The following is a 16,924-nucleotide window of genomic DNA, read 5'->3' as shown; positions in this document are numbered from 1 at the left end:
ATAAAATCTTATTAAAATTGATCTATTATAGCTGAGTTTTTCCATGCACCTATTCACATGTCATTCCTATATTTTTCCTCTTAAAAAAAGAGACTAATAAACTCTCTAACACATATACACACACACTTCACAAAGCAACAGACACCAGTATTTAATCTTCAAGTTCCCAGGCTTTGAACAGTGTTCTTAAAAAATACATTCAGCCCTTCTCTTCCTGCCATCATAATTCAGTTTCATAGCAGTGAATGAGGAGAATCAGTCTGTAAATTGCTTGCACATCAGTTAATTAAATTTCCCTGGCATGCCTGTAAGTCAGAATGCACTGCATCAGTAGCTATGCTAAAACATGATCTACTATTATGAAACTTTCAATTCATGTACAGAATGACAAAGCTGTGCTTTATTTCAAGAATTTTTTTTCTTCTTGTTGGATCATGCTTCTATAGATCAGCCTTAGACCAAGGGCATGGTTAGACAAATGGCTTCTGTTAAAGAATCTGTCTTTTCTATGAGGAAACAGGAGACCTCTAAGGCAACAAAGAAAGACAGTGGTGGGGTCTAGGCCCTATGTCTGTAAAAGCACATCCAGACTAAGACTTTCAACACCAAGCCAATAAGATCAGATGTAGATATAAAAAAAAATATAGCTTGAACTTTTCACCTACATGCTGCTAAAGGCAAAGCCACACAGAAGCATACTGACATAGCTCTCCACTAGGCCAGGCAGAAGCTGTCTCTTGCTTGGAGGCTGTACAGTGACATGTACCCTTGTAGGGGTGTTCTCAACCTCATCCTGATTCCCAGAAAATAAACACATCAGTCAGCCTAGACACAGAATCTCAGATTTATCTTAGCTAAGATGACAGTAGTAAAGTGCAGTAGTCACAGAAGACAAAGGAAATACAGGTCTTTTGAAATGAGTTATTCACATAAGAAGTTCACAGTGGGACACCAAGAAGAGATTGGTGCAATACCTTCCATCTGAACAAGAACAGGAAGAAAGAATTAGTAAGTCTTTTCAGTGGGTATACAGTTTCTTACAACAAATCTCTTTTGCAATAGCTTAACAAACAGTGAATCACAGAAAAGCCTATCATTTACAAGACAAAAGATAACCAAGGCATTTGGAAAGTGCAGATGAGGTCATTAGTCCTCCCACTGTCCTTCAGTCTTTAAATATCCTTGTGTCAGATGAGTGTAATTACTAAGTGTAAGCAAAATAGAATCTGTGGTCTATAGTTTGTCTCCTGTTTACTGCAGTGTTACAAATAAAGTATTTTGATTTTTTTTAGTATTCTCATATTATGTAGGACACTGAAGACCAGTAAAAAAAAGGTATTTTTAATGACTATTCAAGCCACTAGAACAGTGATCAAGCTTCAGGCTCTGCAAGCAAAACCAGGTTCTTGAACATCCCAAATTACCCACAAAGATAGCACTGAAAAGGCAGTAATAGCACTTCTGTAAAATCAGGATATCAGAGGAAAACGGTCATTCTACAGTGATCCTGGTGTTAACCTGCAACTACTCTATAGTTTCTATTAAAATCCATGTACTCAGTATGTTTCTAGGCTATTTCTCTTACAAGTTGTTGAGATAAAACTGGCATGTTTAATTTCTTACTATGGCCTTCAAGGGTAGCTATGCATTTTACAATCTATAGAAGTCATGAGTAAGGACAAGCCTGCTTGTGTTAATGCAAGTGGAATGCCCTACACTGTCTTTAAGACAAGTTTCTGTACTCAGTCAAATAACATATCACACCAGGGTGGTTTTATGTAGCTAGAAAATCTGATGTAAATACTTTTCAGGTAAGCATTGGAGGTGAACAATTTTAAGGTTTAAAACAACCTGTTGATTTAGCTGTTGCTCAGAAGTATTTGTCCAAGTTCTAAGGCAGAAAACTGGGCTTTCTCTAACAAATTTGGCATTCTCCAGTAGAACTACTTTTTATATTTAAAATCTGGGAGAAAAATTATATGACCTCTTTTGCTAAAGAACATCCATGTGATAAAACCAAAATAACCCTGGTATTAGAAGTGTAATGCCAATGTGGGTCATTTTAACAGAACTTGGCTAGGAATCAAATACACATGCCTGCAAGCCTCAGTTCCAACTCCTGGTGGCAAGGTTGTAATGAGTAGCTAGGCACGGTAAACTTCTAATCTAGCAGAGTTACAGCCACACTCTAACCACAGCCTTAGAGTTGAGCTCTTAATCCTCTTATTACACTGAGCTATTTGTCTGTGTAACTTTCTTCTGCTAGAGCAAAACACAAATGCACTGCTATCAAACTGAATTTCAACATCGCATTTCTGTATTTTGTGATATTATTTCTTCTTGGTCTTTCTACATCAACCTAGGAAGGACCACAAACTATGTATTTTATATTTTCAATGCATGGTTTCTGTTTAATTCTTGGTGAACTTCCTTTTTAAAAGGTTAAGCTCATCTTTCATGGGCATATGAAAAATTTTCATGTTGATATCTACCATTTTTACCTAACTTGATCGCAACAGCTTGAAAGAAAAGCAATATAACAAAGTATCCAAAGCACAATCATTGAGTATCTGAAATGAACAAATCTAAATAATAACTTAACTTAATAAAGGTGAACATCATGGAGAAATCCAACAGAAAAGACATTCTACTTACTCAGCAAGGTACATTTCAAGTCCACAGCATCTCTTCTGCAAGTCCTGTTTCCAAGAACATATGGGTTTATGTGCCTTTAACAGGAATGTGGAAGACTTCCAGCCTAATACATAACTAAATCATGAACAGCCTTTCTTCCTAGAACCAAATTATACTTCAGAACCCTTCCTCGTGACTGGTTTAGTCACCAACATAGGATTAAAAGTTTGCAAAGATACTGTTTAGATTTTGCCTGAATGTTTGGTTTGTTAGATAAAGCCTGTCAAATTGTAATTGGTTTGAAGAATGTTGATAAGCTTTTTTTTTGTCCAAGTTAAAAAAAAACAAAAACAAAATGTGAATATCATCTTCTGTTAGTAATGTGTTTAAGCGTACTTTCTTTCAAGTGTTTTTCCCCACACCCATTTTGGTCACATCCCCTGTAATTTTTTTCCACTGTATAAACTGTCAAACCAACTTAAGTGTGGAACATACTTAAAATTATTGTGTAGGGGGTAAAACCCAAAAGCTTTTTGGTTATTTAATTTTTCTAAATTAATAACAAGAAAAACTTTAATGCATTTTGTATCCTGTTCTTGATGTAACTAAATTTGTATTTGGGTGATAAGTGGGTGACAGTGGGACAGCATGATGTGTGATATGAAATAGTGTGCTGATTATGTTGAGAACTTTCAAGGTTGCCATTTGGTGTGCTGCACTACCAAGCTGGCATTTTAACAGGGATTGTTCATTTCTATCTTGCAGGTTAAGCTTGAAACACAGGCTTTTGGAAGGGAAAGGAGTTTGCTTAGGTAAAGGGCAGTGGTAAGGTTAATTCCATTTCAAACCACAACTATCCATTAAATGATCCATGTCATTGTGCATTCCTGTGGTTTCACTATTATGATCCAAGAACAATTCACAGAAAAAAAGGTAGCACCCTGAGATAATTTGGCAAGTGCTTTTTTGCCTATGTCAGCTATTGTTCCAATAACAGACAACCTGCAGAGGCTCTGGTTAGCTGAAATTGAAAAAACTCTGAAGAAGAACAGGTATGGAAAACCTGATTAATTTACAGCTTCTCATGTGTAGCAAGAGATAGACTACTACCTGAAAAGGTTTATGGGATAGGAATGAAAGTCACTTCACCTGGGAGATGACAGGTGAAAAAAGATGACTAAAGACCTACCAAGCCAGATGAGCAACGCCCTAGATGCTCAACAGGGAGACCACTGAAATTCACAAAGAACTCTGAATTGTAGCCATTTGACTCACATGGAAACCATCAGAGTTGTGTTCTTGTGGAACCAGGGGAAGCCCTAGGTAAGCACATTACAGATGACTCAGAGGAGTTGGCTCTGAACTGAAGCCAACTTCTAAATGACAGAAATGCTAAAGACAACCCTATCATCAAATGCCACAGGTTGAGCTTTGGATGAAATAAAGAATAAACAGGAAAAAATATGTTTCCAATTTAATTAAGATGGTATTCAGGCTTACCTTAATTAGTTCATTTTTAGTAATTTCCTTTAACTATTGCTATTAAGCCATTCAGCTAATTAAGAACCACAGAACATCACAGATCTAAATGACTGCCTAACAGCTGCAAGCAGTTCATTAGGTACCTACAATCAAGCTTTTCTCCCACAGGAAGAAGGTATCAGTAACTACCCTTCCATTAATCCAGGGCTCTTTTTCTCTCTCAGAACAGTAGCAAATTACATACTAAAATTCACTGAGAGCTTACCCTTCCTAGGACAGCATCTCCTCTATATGCATCAGAGAAAGCACATATATACACAAAGAAGCCAAACATAGCTTTTTCTCAGAAATGCTGATTTTGTTAAATATTAGCAAAGCTCTATGGCATCTTTATGCCATTACTAAACAAATCAGTGTCTTGAATCAAGAAACACGTGGCTACTATTGTGACATCCTAATCACTATGTCCTTACTGCTACTAGGCAGGTCATCTCTTAGGGAAAGTGATAATGTCCCTTTGAACGTATTTTTGGTCTTATCTGATCATCTGCCTTAAGCACCCTGTGATTCTTTTATGCTACACCCTGCAATTATTTTCTGGTATTCTCTACCTGCATTTCTATTCCCAAATTTCATAATATATTAATCATTACTTCATGTCACTGTATAAATAGAGCGCCCAACCAAAATTAATGACTCATGGGATACTTTTTGATACCCCAAGTAAACATGGATTGTTTGAAATTTTAGTAACTATTAAAACAAATACATGCAGCTCAAAAAAAATGAACAGTTTTTTAAAGAAGACCTAAGTTGTTAGGCTTCAGAATTCAGAGCTAATGAAAGCTTGTAGAGACCATCTTCCCATTAGTCAGAAAATTCATGAACATAAGCAGGGCTTCATAACTATAAAGATAAGTTGAAACAAACTCCTTAACACAAGTTGAATGGATAAAGAAGGGAAAGAAGAACAACCAAAGTCTAGTACTTTACTTAAAAAAAAGGCTTTTAATATAAATCTGAATACAAAAATAACCAAAACATCCTACAGTAATCACAAACAAATCCCCAAGGTTTTCTCTTATCAGTTCCCTGACAGTTTGGCAAGCGCTTGTTTTCTCTGCTCTGCAGTCATATACTCACAGGCTTCCAAAATATTTACTATAATTAAAGTCTGTTGAACTGTTTTTGCTTTTACCCATATTCTTCCATTCATTCCCAGCACCAGCTCAAATGGGTACAACTGTGACAGCTCTTGAATTATTTCACATTTGGGAGCCAAGAGCCTGTGAACAAGACAAAAAAAAAAAAAGTCAGAGGAAGAAGTAAGCTCACACTTACAGACACCACATTATTATTGACCAGTAACTCCAGCAGTACTGTTATTATAGGAGCTATTTAAGAAACACTTAAAAGCTGTATATACATCCAAAATAGCAATACAGTATCAGATTTTCAAGGTTTCTATCATACAAAATACATGCACCTAAAAAATAAAACCATTGTAAATTTAGGTTTTTTCTCACTAGATTCAGAAGCAATCCCTAGCAAGTTTTAAGTGAGTTGATACTTTTACAACAATTCTATGATCTAATAAATTCTAAAAGTACATTGTTCAACAAAATGACATTTTTTAAGTGCTATTTATAAATTTGATGCCCCAGAGATGTCTTTCAAAACAGGACTACCCTTCTATTTCAGAAAACAATATTAACAGCAATAAACAGACTACTTCATTTTTATTAGATGACAGCATACTAAATACTATAATATGTCTAGGATTAAATCAAGCTTGAACAAGTATTCACAAAAACTAAAAGCATATCAGGATTTAGCAGTCTACTTGTAATATGCTGTTACTCCTTAACTTTCATTCAGACAAAATTTGGAAAACAGAATGGCTGCGAAAAGTTTTTGTATCAACTCACACTGATTTCTGACGGGACATATAAATCAGACAATTACAGGTAGGGAAAAGCTGCTCTGCATTGCCTGATTGCTTATCCAAAGAACAACAAACAAAAAAACTCCACCCAAAAAGCAACAACAAAGTTTGACTGCTGTTTATCCATCTAATCTGGTATTCTTTGACAGTCATAAAAAAGTCTTACATTTACATCAGCATAAGCAACTCTCAAATTCATAACACATTTAAAATCTTAGGAAACAGTTCCTGGATTAATGTGTCAGTTTTAAACTAAAATCCTACATTTATTTTCATCTGTATCCTTATTTCAATGCTATTTATTTTTCTTTGGAAATCAGAAAATAATGTAAAGATCCCTTTAATCAGCTGTCAGCAAAACATACACCCCCTCACTACCCCATTAAACAGAAAAAGGGCAATAAGCATGGACAAGTTTTAAACTCCAAGGTACTACATACATACACCTGAAACACTATCCCGAATGTTTGACTTCCCCAGGTCACTACTTCTGTTTCCTATACTGCCTTGGCAACCACATCACTTTTTTTAAACAAGTCATGCAACACTATACAAATGACCTTCTAAGCCTCTTAAGAGGAAAAGTAAACTTTCCTTCTAGATCAATCCATATTCTATTCAGTAAAACTGGTTTAAATGCACTACAAGAATTATACAGTCTGATTTACCAAACTGTCCACACTGCTCAGAAGAAACAGGTGTGGGAATCTTACACGTGAGAGCGACCACTGATGTTCTTCAGTACTTACTTTCTTATTAGACCTAAGGAGACTTTAAAGAGGAAGCCGTCTTGTCCAATTATTCCCATTCCACTTGATTTTCCACTGCTGTCTATACAAACCATCTCTGGCTCCATGTCTTTATTTGCTACAACAAACTGACCATAAATAAGATCTCCCACCTAAACAAAACAGCATCAAAAAACAAAAGTATAACCTCTTATAATCATTTAGCAGGACATCAATAACAAATACCACACTGGTCTATTTTGTTTTTCTTTACAGCTCCTTTTCCATTCTGGTAAAGGCATTTCATCCAAGAGCAGAAACTGTGGCACGCATGTGCAACACTATCATTCATAATAGTGCTGTTAAAAAACTCACACAACTAACATTTTCTACCATCGCATCTTTTAAAACCTTAACATCGGAGTGTGCTTTCGGATGCACCTTACTTGTGAACTGCACTGCTCCTGGCAGCACTGTGAGCAAACGAAAGCATGAGAGTGAAGCACCCAGCCACCTGAGAGAGGGCACACCACGCCAGTTTGTCCTCCCAAGAAACCCCAGAAAGGCCGCGGCCTAATGGTGCAAAACCCTCCGAAGAGGACCAAGGCGAAACCATTACAACTAGACCCGCACACCTCCTGTAACGTGGGCTTGTGGAAACACTTCTCCACAGAAAAGCGACTGGAACGCAACAGAAGCGCCACCAAACGAGGCGGCTGGAGCGCTACCGCCAGCTACCCAGGGCACCCACCTGCACGTTCGGCCTGTTCCTCTTCGTGGCGCCTTCGAAGGCCAGGTAGGACAGGGACGCCGGCTCGCTGCCGCCCACGTCCAGTCTGAACACGTCCCCCGCTTTGACCGTCACGATCCCTATGACGTGGTCGCCCTTCACCGGCACGTACTGCAGCGGGGGAGGGGGACAGAGGGTCAGGGGAGATAGGCGAGACCGGGGCTAACACACACGGACACGGACACCCGGCTCCCACCGCGCCCCTACCCGCTTCTGCTGCGAGTCCACCCAGTAGGCGCCGCCGCCCGCGGGCCGGTGCCGCAGCAGCCCGCACTTGGTCACCAGCAGCCCGGCCCCGCTGCGCCGCAGCCCCGGCCCGCACAGCAGCCGCCCCTGCGGCGCCGCGCCCGCGCTCAGTCGCAGCCGCTCGCCCTCCGCGTCCTCGTCGTAGTGCGCGGGGAGCAGCAGCAGGTCCCCGGGCAGCACCACCTGCCCCACGAGGGCCTCGGCCGCCGTGCCGCGCTCCGCCGCCATGGCCGCGCCGGCGCAGGGCCCCTCAGGCCGGGCCGCGCGGCTGCGCTCTGCGGGCGGCTGCGCTCTGCGGCCTGCACGGAGCGTTCGCGGGCCGCCAGCGACACCCCCCGGCCGGCACGGCCCCGGCCGCAACTGCCGTGCCCAACCCGTTCCATCCCAGAGTGCCGGAGCCGGCTCCACACCGCTCTCGGCTCCTCCGCCAGCTGCCTTTCCTTCAGGGAAGCAGCCCGCCTTCCATTTCTGCCAAGGAGCGGCCAAGATAATGTCGGTGCACCTATGCGTGGGAATTAATAAACACACGGAGTTAATTCTTCCAGCTGCAGTTGTTTTCAGGGCTTTTTAATACCCGATTAGAAGCTGACAGTAAAACAAATAGCTGGTCAAATTTGAGGTGAACGTCAGCCGATGAGTGTGGCAGGGAGCAGAAAAGATCAGGTCAGTTGTGAGGGGAATCTGCTCACAGAAGAGATGGCACTAAAACAGGTGGAAAGGATCCCAGTGGGTCATCTGCTCCATCCCCCCCCGCTTAAACAGAGTCGTTCTAAAGCACATGCACAGAACTGCGTCCAGACAGTTCTCAGTACCTCCAGACAGAGAGATTCCACAACCTCTCTGGGCAATCCATTCCAGTGTGTATGGTCATCTGCACAAAATAAAGTTCTGCCTCCTGTTTAGATGGAACTTCCTATGCATCAGTTTCTGACCATTGCCTGATGTCCTAGTGGTGGGTACCTCGGAGCAGAGCTTAGCACCTCCCCTCTAGATATTTATGCATATTAATGACGCTCCCTATCAATCATCTCTTCTCAAGGCTGAACAGGCTCAGCCCTCTCAGCCTTTCCTTGTACGAGAGATGCTCCAGTCCCTTCATCATCTTCATAGCCCTCTGCTGGACCCACTCCATGTCTCCATCTCTCTCTCTCACTGGGGAGCCCAAAACCGGACCCAGCGCTCCGGGCAGAGCCTCACCAGGGCTGAGCAGAGGGGCAGGATCACTTCCCTTGACCTGCTGGCAATGCTCTTCCTAATGCATCTCAGGATACCACTGGCCTTCTTGGCCACAAGGGCACTGCTGGCCGATGGAGATCTTGTCCACCAGGACCCCAGGTTCCTCTCCGCAGAGCTGCTCTCCAGCAGCCGAGTCCCCAGCGTCTCCCGGTGCTCGGGGTTGTTCCTCCCCAGGTGCAGAGCCCTGCATCTGCCGTTGTTGAATTCCGGGTTCTTCTTCTGCCCATCCCTCCAGCCTGACGAGGTCTCTCAAGGGCCACAACACCCTCTGGGGTCTCGGCCCCTCCTCCCGGTTCTGTGCCATCGGTGACCTTTCCGATAGGCCCTTCACCCGCCCATCAGCTCCCGCGGGCGGCGCTGTTGCGGAGCAACCCCGCGCCTCCGGGGCCGGGGCCGGGCGGTGGGAGCGGGCCGTGCCGAGGGCTGCGTCCCGGGGCTCTGGGAGCTGCTGCCGGCAAGGAGCCGCAGAGGGGCTGCTCTCCGAGCGAAGGCGAGCGGCTACAGCGCAGCCCCGCGGCGGCAGAAGCAGGGCAGCGGCAGCACCGGCTGCCACTGACTGGCACGGAGCGCGGGGCGAGACGGGCTGACCGGCCAGGCCCTGCCCGGATCCCCAACAGCAGGCGTAGGGATAAGGAGAGGGCCCTGGCCGGATTCCCAACACCAGGCGTAGGGATAAGGAGCGGATCCTCCCCGGATCCCCAACAGCAGGCGTAGGGATAAGGAGAGGGCCCTGGAAGGATTCCCAACAGCAGGCGTAGGGATAAGGAGCGGGCCCTGCCCGGATCCCCAGCACCAGGCGTAGGGATAAGGAGAGGGCCCTGGAAGGATTCCCAACACCAGGCGTAGGGATAAGGAGCGGGCCCGCCCCTCCCGGAGCGAAGGGGAAGGGGAAGGGGAGAGGCCCAGCCTGTGCTCATGTGGAGCCCGGGCAAGAGGGCTCTGGGTTAAGGGGGTGGGCACCATTAAGGTCACCCGGGGCCGCCGTGAAGGGGGAGGATGGGACAGGATCCGCTGCTGTGCCAAGTGCCCGGGCTCTCTGCTACGGCTGCCCTACACGGATTCAGCCCCCTTGACAGCAAAGGAGGGCTCGTGTTTACTTAAACTGGGCTAATAAAGTGTGTGCACGGAGATCTGTGCTTTTTGGAACTGTAGAGTGAGTGCTTCAGGCCCTCGCCTTGCAGACAAATCTTAAAAGTTGTTTTGACAGTTCAAACTAAAAAACCCTTTAGTCGTCCTTAGAACTACTCCCCTGTTCTTCGAGTATCTGTGTAAAAGTTTTCTCTGTCCTGTTGTGGTTCTCAATTTATTTGTTTTTGTTGTCATGCAGACCTAGAATTAGCAGCATGTTTCCAAGTAGTTTATGAATTATTCATGTCTAAACTGTAAGGTGGGGTTTGAGCATTTTTTTTTTTCTGCAATGATTGATATAACTGACCTGTCACTGGAACTTTTAAGAACTAAACCACTATTAAAATAACCTGTATAAATTGCAAGCTTAGTAAAAGTAATATCAGAGTCAGTGTTTGGTGCCTGAAGCAAGAATTTTTAAACCCCCTAACTTAATTCTGATATTGATGTCCAATATCTGTCTGCTTATTGTCTGTAGATTTGGATGGAGTCTCAGTATCTGAAGCAATGCCTGGGAAGTTGCTTGAAGAAGGGGCTGGCAGAGGTTGTAGAGCATCGGCCAGCAGATCCCATCGAGTATCTTGCACACTGGATTTACAATTACAGAAGAAGCTTAGATGAAGAAAAAAAGGTCCAACTTAGGCATAAAAAGATCGCGGCAATATAGTTGACGCTATTTAATATATCTTTCATTTTTATGTTCAATTGATTCTCTATTACCTCTGAAATAGAGAGTGCTGGAGAGAGCTGAGCTGGAAAAAGAACGGGAGGCAGCTCTAGCAGAACTTGAAAGGTTGAGAATCCAGGAGGAAGAGCAGCGGAAACTTGAAGAACAACGTCAGGTTATGAATACTTAATAAGAGATAATTCTAGGCAATGCTCACTTTTATATCACTTTTCTGAAATTACTAATCAGCACATGGGTAGGAAAACTTACATACTGTGTAGTAAAATATTATTAAAAAATGATGACTATTAAGGTAAAAAGCAGCCAATTTAGGATTTATGTGAGAAGTAACTGAAAATACTGTTTGAGCTTATAATACGAGAAATAAATACAGTATCTATGTTTCTAGCCATTCTTTATAAAAGAGTCGTGTGAACTCAGTGTTGCTGTGGTGATGTTGATGTGACCTAACTGGATTTTTTTGTATGGATGACTTTCACTATGTTAAAATCAAAAGCTTAATTTTAAATTTATGCTGATCACATTATGCCCAGCTCTAGTGTAAGATGCATTCATTTTATTTCGTTTGCAGTTTTAAAATTTGGAGTTTAATAATTTGCAAACAAAACATAATGTGCTTAAGGGTTTCATGAGTGATGTAAAATAGTAAATGAAAATAGAGATTGTGTGTAGAGATAATTCACTGAGGATTAAATAAATTATGTAAGCTGTGGGAAAGATGTTGAACAATACAATTAGATGCATATTTTTTTAATCTCTTTTTTGGCTGTCAAATAGTGAGGTAAGTTTTGCTTTTATGTACCAAAAAGGAACAGAAACAGAAAGGAAAAGCAGTTACATTGTGTAACTGCTCACAAAATGTAAGAGCAAACAGTATTTTCTAGAGTTGTAAATGTAGATACTTAGATTATGCAGTTTCTGAAGTTTTGATGTGATAGGACTTACTTTCACAATTAATAAACACTTCCTGTTAGATGTTTCCTGTTGTAAATAGAAAAGGTTGAATGATGGACATGATTAACATTAATGACACTGCTTGCCAAATTTTTCTATAGTTTTGATTCTATATTGATTCATCCGTCTGTGCTTGGTACTTCACAAAGTATCAAAGAGCTTAATCCAAAGGATAGGAGATAACTGATACAGAGTGTGTGTAATAAGACAGGATCTGAAGGGTGTACACTAACTTCAGTTAACTGTTTATTCTTCCTCTTGGTAGTGAAGCCTTTTTATCCATAAGAGTCTCAAACCTTTGAAAATGTTAAACCAGATGGTACTGAAAGGACTTTGTTATTAACATAGCAGCTATGTTTTATGCTTACTTTTTATTTATTATTTCAATAATAAATTCATTGTAAACAAAGTGGTGAAAAAGATAAATGTGGGGTTTTTTTCTTTCTAATTTGACCATTCTTAAACTGATTGCAGGCTCAGTTGGAGAAAGAACGTGCAGAGTTGGAAGCACAGATTGAAGAAGCTGAAAAGCAGTTGGAGCAGGAGGATCAAGAGGTTTAACCCAATGTTTAGTTGGTGGTTTGAAAATGCCATTTATCAGCCACTTTTTCCTGATACAGTCATCAGTTACAAAGCAGAAAGCAGAAGCCCATGGGTGTTGAATTAACACATAATTAAAGAAACAAGAGTGTAGATAGGGGGAAATGTCCTATGCTTGGCTTTTGCAGTCTGGGTTTTATACTTGAATTTTGGTCAGAAGAAAACATAAATTTATTGCAAAAATCCAGCATAAGGTCAGTTTATTTCCTTCCTGATTCTTCCACATTCCTTGATGGTATTTATTAGAAAGTTTTATAAAATAAGCATGTCTAATTTAAGTATCAAGACAGTAATGTTTCACAGGGTGTTAGCACAAAATCCATTTACTGTACCTGGAAAAAGATCTGTGCTTTGGATTTACAGTGCCTCTGGATTCCTATATCTTAGTGGTGTATGGGAATTTATACTAACAGAAGAATGCATATACAGATATTTGTGTTTGTGGTCTTTAAATGCTGCTTCCTTAAAAACATACATGGGTAATTGGCATGTTTATCTCCCTAAAGCTTTCAAGTACTCTGTGGACCACAGAGTATTTTATAAATACTAAGTTTTTAGAAAACTCTCTTATAATACTGACAGAATGTTATTGTAGGATGATGAGAGTATGAATGCGACAGAAACAATGAATATGAAAAGAATTAAATTGCTGTTAATTAAAAAAAATATATAAAAAGTAGGGCTAAGCATACAAAGACTGTATTCCCATACTACTAAATTTGTATAGCACTTATCTAAAGTATTCTCTTTATATTAATACATAATGTCATTTTAACACACCTGAAATGTGATTTCATAACATGGGACATTTTAACTGAAAACTGGTTTTCATTGCCACAGGAAGATGAAAACACAATATCTGAAATTACAGATAGACCTGGAACACCTACTTCTGAGGGGCCAGATGCAAGTGAACTGGTCAGTATTTAGAAAGAGATTATTAATGATTGATTGTTACAGATTTGCTTTTCTCTGCTGACCTATCAAGAGGTTAAAACTGTTTAAGGGATGGTATTTTGGCCACAACTGCCCATAGCTGCATTCTGGTAAAGGAGTTCAGCCATTCTAGAAGACTCTGTGGTATTAGCTTACTAAATCCTCAAGATTTAAAATACCCTTTTGTATTCAAATGTGTTACTGACTAAAGCATGAATATCTTTAAGGAGGAAGCAGCCTTTCTGTGCTGTATGAACAGTTATGTACAATGAGTACTAAATAATTCTGGTATCAGTAGTGAAATTCTAGCTCAGAATTTATGTTGTTCTATTAATATGTTTTATTCTTAAGGTTGGTTTAATAGCAGCCTGTTTCAGAAGTGTTCTCTCAATAGATTTTTGAAAATGCTTGTGACTGTTCTTAGGGTCAGCTTCTCACAGGTGTTTTTTCCACTGAGGTAAATCAGATGTGTATGCAATATCTCATATAGCCCAAATTTTTATAATTTTCTGATAATTACATATTTAAAAATATTCTTGAGGCTTTGGGCCTATTTTATGGGTTCTTATTGAGAAAATTGCAAAACCAGAAGTGAAAATGAGTCGTCAGTAGTACCTGCTGCTTCCTACATGTGCCAAGTTTTCATGCCTAAAGGCATTAGACTACATTGGCCTTTGGGGATGTTATTTCACGTTTTACAGTGATACATTTGTTACAAATTAAGAACAGATTGATAAAATAAGACATATAGGCTTGTACTATTGATTCTGCCCTCAGAATCACAATGCTTCATCCAAATTTGCTGGATTTTATAATAGAAATCTGGTGATAACATTCATTTTATTCATTCTATTGAATGGAAGAATACATGCTTATACTGATAAGTAACAACTTGTCTATTATGGGCAGTTTTTTCCCATGTTCCTTTTTACAAAGTTCAGTGAATGCTGGTAAGTGATAGAATTCTTTTGTTGTTGTTTTTCAGAGTCAAACAGATCTCCCAACAGTAATAGAAGAAGAAGAAGAAAGTTAGAACTGACCTGAAAGCAGTAAATATATTTTCTGCTCATTACTTGCTGATCCTCAAGTGTAGTATCTTGATTTATATATTTTATAAATAGAACTGAGTAACATGCCTGTTTTTCCAGTGTCTGTTTCTAAGGTGTTTGTATAAAGTCTCTTAATTCTGACACTAATTCTTTTTGTTTTTAAACCATTGTAGCTAGCATGGCTGACTTGCAGGAAGAAAACTGCAGCAAATATATTTTCTACTTATTGCATATCAAAGTAACCATAATAAATACAGATATAACTAATATGTCAATATGATTTGAGGATAGATGCTACAATATGGTAATTTGAATCAAAAGAATAAAATCTTACTGAAAATGATTTTCCAAAAATTTGCATGGTTTCTGATAGAAAAAGGGGATGCTCCACAGATTAAAAGATGGAGAGAGTATTCTGGACATCAAACCTGGTGCAAAAATCCAATCAGATTTCCCAAATGTATTTGAAAGAGGTAAATTTCACTCTGACTCAGTATATACTAGAAGATCTTGTCTCCTAGAAGCGAGGTGGTCTTTGTAACATGAGGTGTTTGCTCTAGGCTTTATTATTAGATAAATATATTTAATATTATAGTTATTATTAGGTATTGTGTGGTACAAGGTAAACTGTGTCTGCATATTAGTTTTGATTAGTAACATTTTTAATCTTTTCTGCATTTTGCTTGAATTTGTAAACCAAGAAATCAAATCTATGTTCTCTACTAAGTACCATTATAATTTCTCAAAACTTAATTTCTAAAAATTTAGAAGAATATTTAGCTCGATCCATGGTTATCCATAAAAATAAGTTCTATAATCCTTAAAAATGCATTTTTACAAGAACAGATGTTTGTAATCACTGATATCTTGGTATAGGTTATTAAGAATGTTCTGTGTCTCTTCATGACAAATGGAAAAGACATCAACATTAAGAAATCCTGTGCTTCTTCAATAACATGTGCCTTTACATCTCTGTCTTCTGCTACAGGTTAGATGGTCATGGCCAATATTGAAAATACCTTTCATTACAAAATCAGTACATGGTTAATGCATTCACTGCATTCTTCAGTCTTGGGATGAAAGAGATTTTTCTCATAATTTCACTTCAATTTTTTAATAGTATAGCTGAGTCTAAGGGGTTTGCTGTGCTTGGCAAACTGTTAAAAATATCTATTCACCCAACAGACAAGGGTCAATCACATAATAAATATTTTCCTGCTCTGAATAACTTGTTTTGATCATGTAGATCAGTCTAAGAATAATCTTACCAAATTTTAAAAACATGAACACTATTGATTTTTCATATAGTAATATATTATTTTTTTCCTTAAAGATAAAGTACCTTTATTAAAAGAATCCTGTGCTCATTTTATTACTACATTGTTTTTTGGATGCTAATAACCACATCTATATGAGCATCTTTAAAGTCAAAAGAGGAAAATGTCACTTACTAGGTATAAGTACTTAGAAATGTTTGTGTAACTTTTGGTGTCATGAAAAAATGGAACTGCTTTTGTGTCTAAGTATTCAGGCTTTGTTATCTACAATAATTCTGATTGGTTTGCAGTTTTTGTGATCATCAAAACCTTTCCTGTGGCATTAATACACTCTTGTGGTTGATGTTTTAGTAGACAGATTTTGACAGTTTACGATTATGTTTGTTAGTAACAGTTAAAATGGAATAATTTAAGGACACACGTTGACACCACAGTTCTAATTACACCTGTTAACACTGCATTCCCAGCAGCCTCTTGGGCCAATCTCAAAGGAGTAAATGGATAAAAAGATGGAGTTTGTCTTTTAAACCAATATGTATATGATTCTTAATATTTAGATTAACACTTCCAAAAACTGGTAACTCTTTGTCCGTTTACATTTAATGTCCAGTCATGTTGACCATGAAAATTTCAACTTTCATAGAGCCTTCAAAATGTAAGGTACTATTTTAAAATATACTAGAAATTAATTCTAATGACATGTTGCTTTCATTTTCTTATCATTTCATACTGTTTGTATCTTTGTTTGATTTTGTTATACGTGTGTCCACTAGAGTGCATCCTAAATAAACACACTGGGAACTCTGTCAATTATAGCCCATGAAAACTACAACTTCTGTTTGTCATTTTGTTTCAGCTTATTTTTAACTATGACTTTCTCTTTGTGATACTGCAGTCTATATTCCTCATTTATTTCAAGGCAGGAAGTTTTGGATGGAAAATTTTATCAGAAAATTACTGAACAAAGGTCAAAATAAAGTGGTAGATTCCAATTTACCTGTTTCTTTATTGTTAGGTACAGAAAACATTTGTTGTTAAAAAATTATTCATAGAAATTCACATATTTTTCAGGATCTGATGTGCACAGACCTGGTGCATTATTCCCCTTCTACAGCTTTATAGAAATTCTTATCTTGGATATGGGACAAGAGGTAAACAGTTCTTGTCTCAGTGCTTTCTTGAGATGCAAACCTGCCTGTAGGCTACTCAAAAATGTAGTTCACAACAAAGA

The 16,924-nt window shown here is 39.5% G+C and overlaps 2 protein-coding genes across 10 annotated transcripts; one reads left to right on the top strand and one right to left on the bottom strand.

Annotated features, from left to right (window-relative positions):
• Positions 1–5,104: 5,104 nt before the first annotated feature.
• On the bottom strand, positions 5,105–8,088 carry EXOSC3 (exosome component 3). The gene is made up of 4 exons (XM_023929307.2): positions 7,787–8,088; positions 7,541–7,690; positions 6,811–6,962; positions 5,105–5,402 (listed from the first exon to the last, which is right to left on the bottom strand). The coding sequence occupies exons 1-4, from the start codon at positions 8,051–8,053 to the stop codon at positions 5,201–5,203; spliced, it is 771 nt and encodes a 256-aa protein (XP_023785075.2). The 5' UTR covers positions 8,054–8,088; the 3' UTR covers positions 5,105–5,200.
• Positions 8,089–8,119: 31 nt separating this feature from the next.
• Positions 8,120–16,525, top strand: DYDC1 (DPY30 domain containing 1). 9 transcript variants are annotated; one of them, XM_086899827.1, is made up of 6 exons: positions 8,120–8,488; positions 10,668–10,820; positions 10,921–11,031; positions 12,306–12,386; positions 13,272–13,349; positions 14,353–16,525. In XM_086899827.1, the coding sequence occupies exons 1-6, from the start codon at positions 8,459–8,461 to the stop codon at positions 14,398–14,400; spliced, it is 501 nt and encodes a 166-aa protein (XP_086755953.1). In that variant the 5' UTR covers positions 8,120–8,458; the 3' UTR covers positions 14,401–16,525. The 9 variants fall into 9 exon arrangements, with proteins under 9 accessions (XP_086755953.1, XP_086755952.1, XP_086755955.1 ...); XM_086899826.1 differs by lacking the exon at positions 8,120–8,488 and adding an exon at positions 8,737–9,305; XM_086899829.1 differs by lacking the exon at positions 8,120–8,488 and adding an exon at positions 9,414–9,551.
• Positions 16,526–16,924: the final 399 nt, after the last annotated feature.

The sequence above is a fragment of the Cyanistes caeruleus genome, chromosome 8 (assembly GCF_971803275.1).
Source record: "Cyanistes caeruleus chromosome 8, bCyaCae1.hap1.1, whole genome shotgun sequence".
In the NCBI taxonomy this organism is placed as follows: Eukaryota; Metazoa; Chordata; class Aves; order Passeriformes; family Paridae; genus Cyanistes; species Cyanistes caeruleus.
Note: the sequence above shows the minus strand (reverse complement) of the source record. Positions and strands in the feature narration are given on the sequence as shown.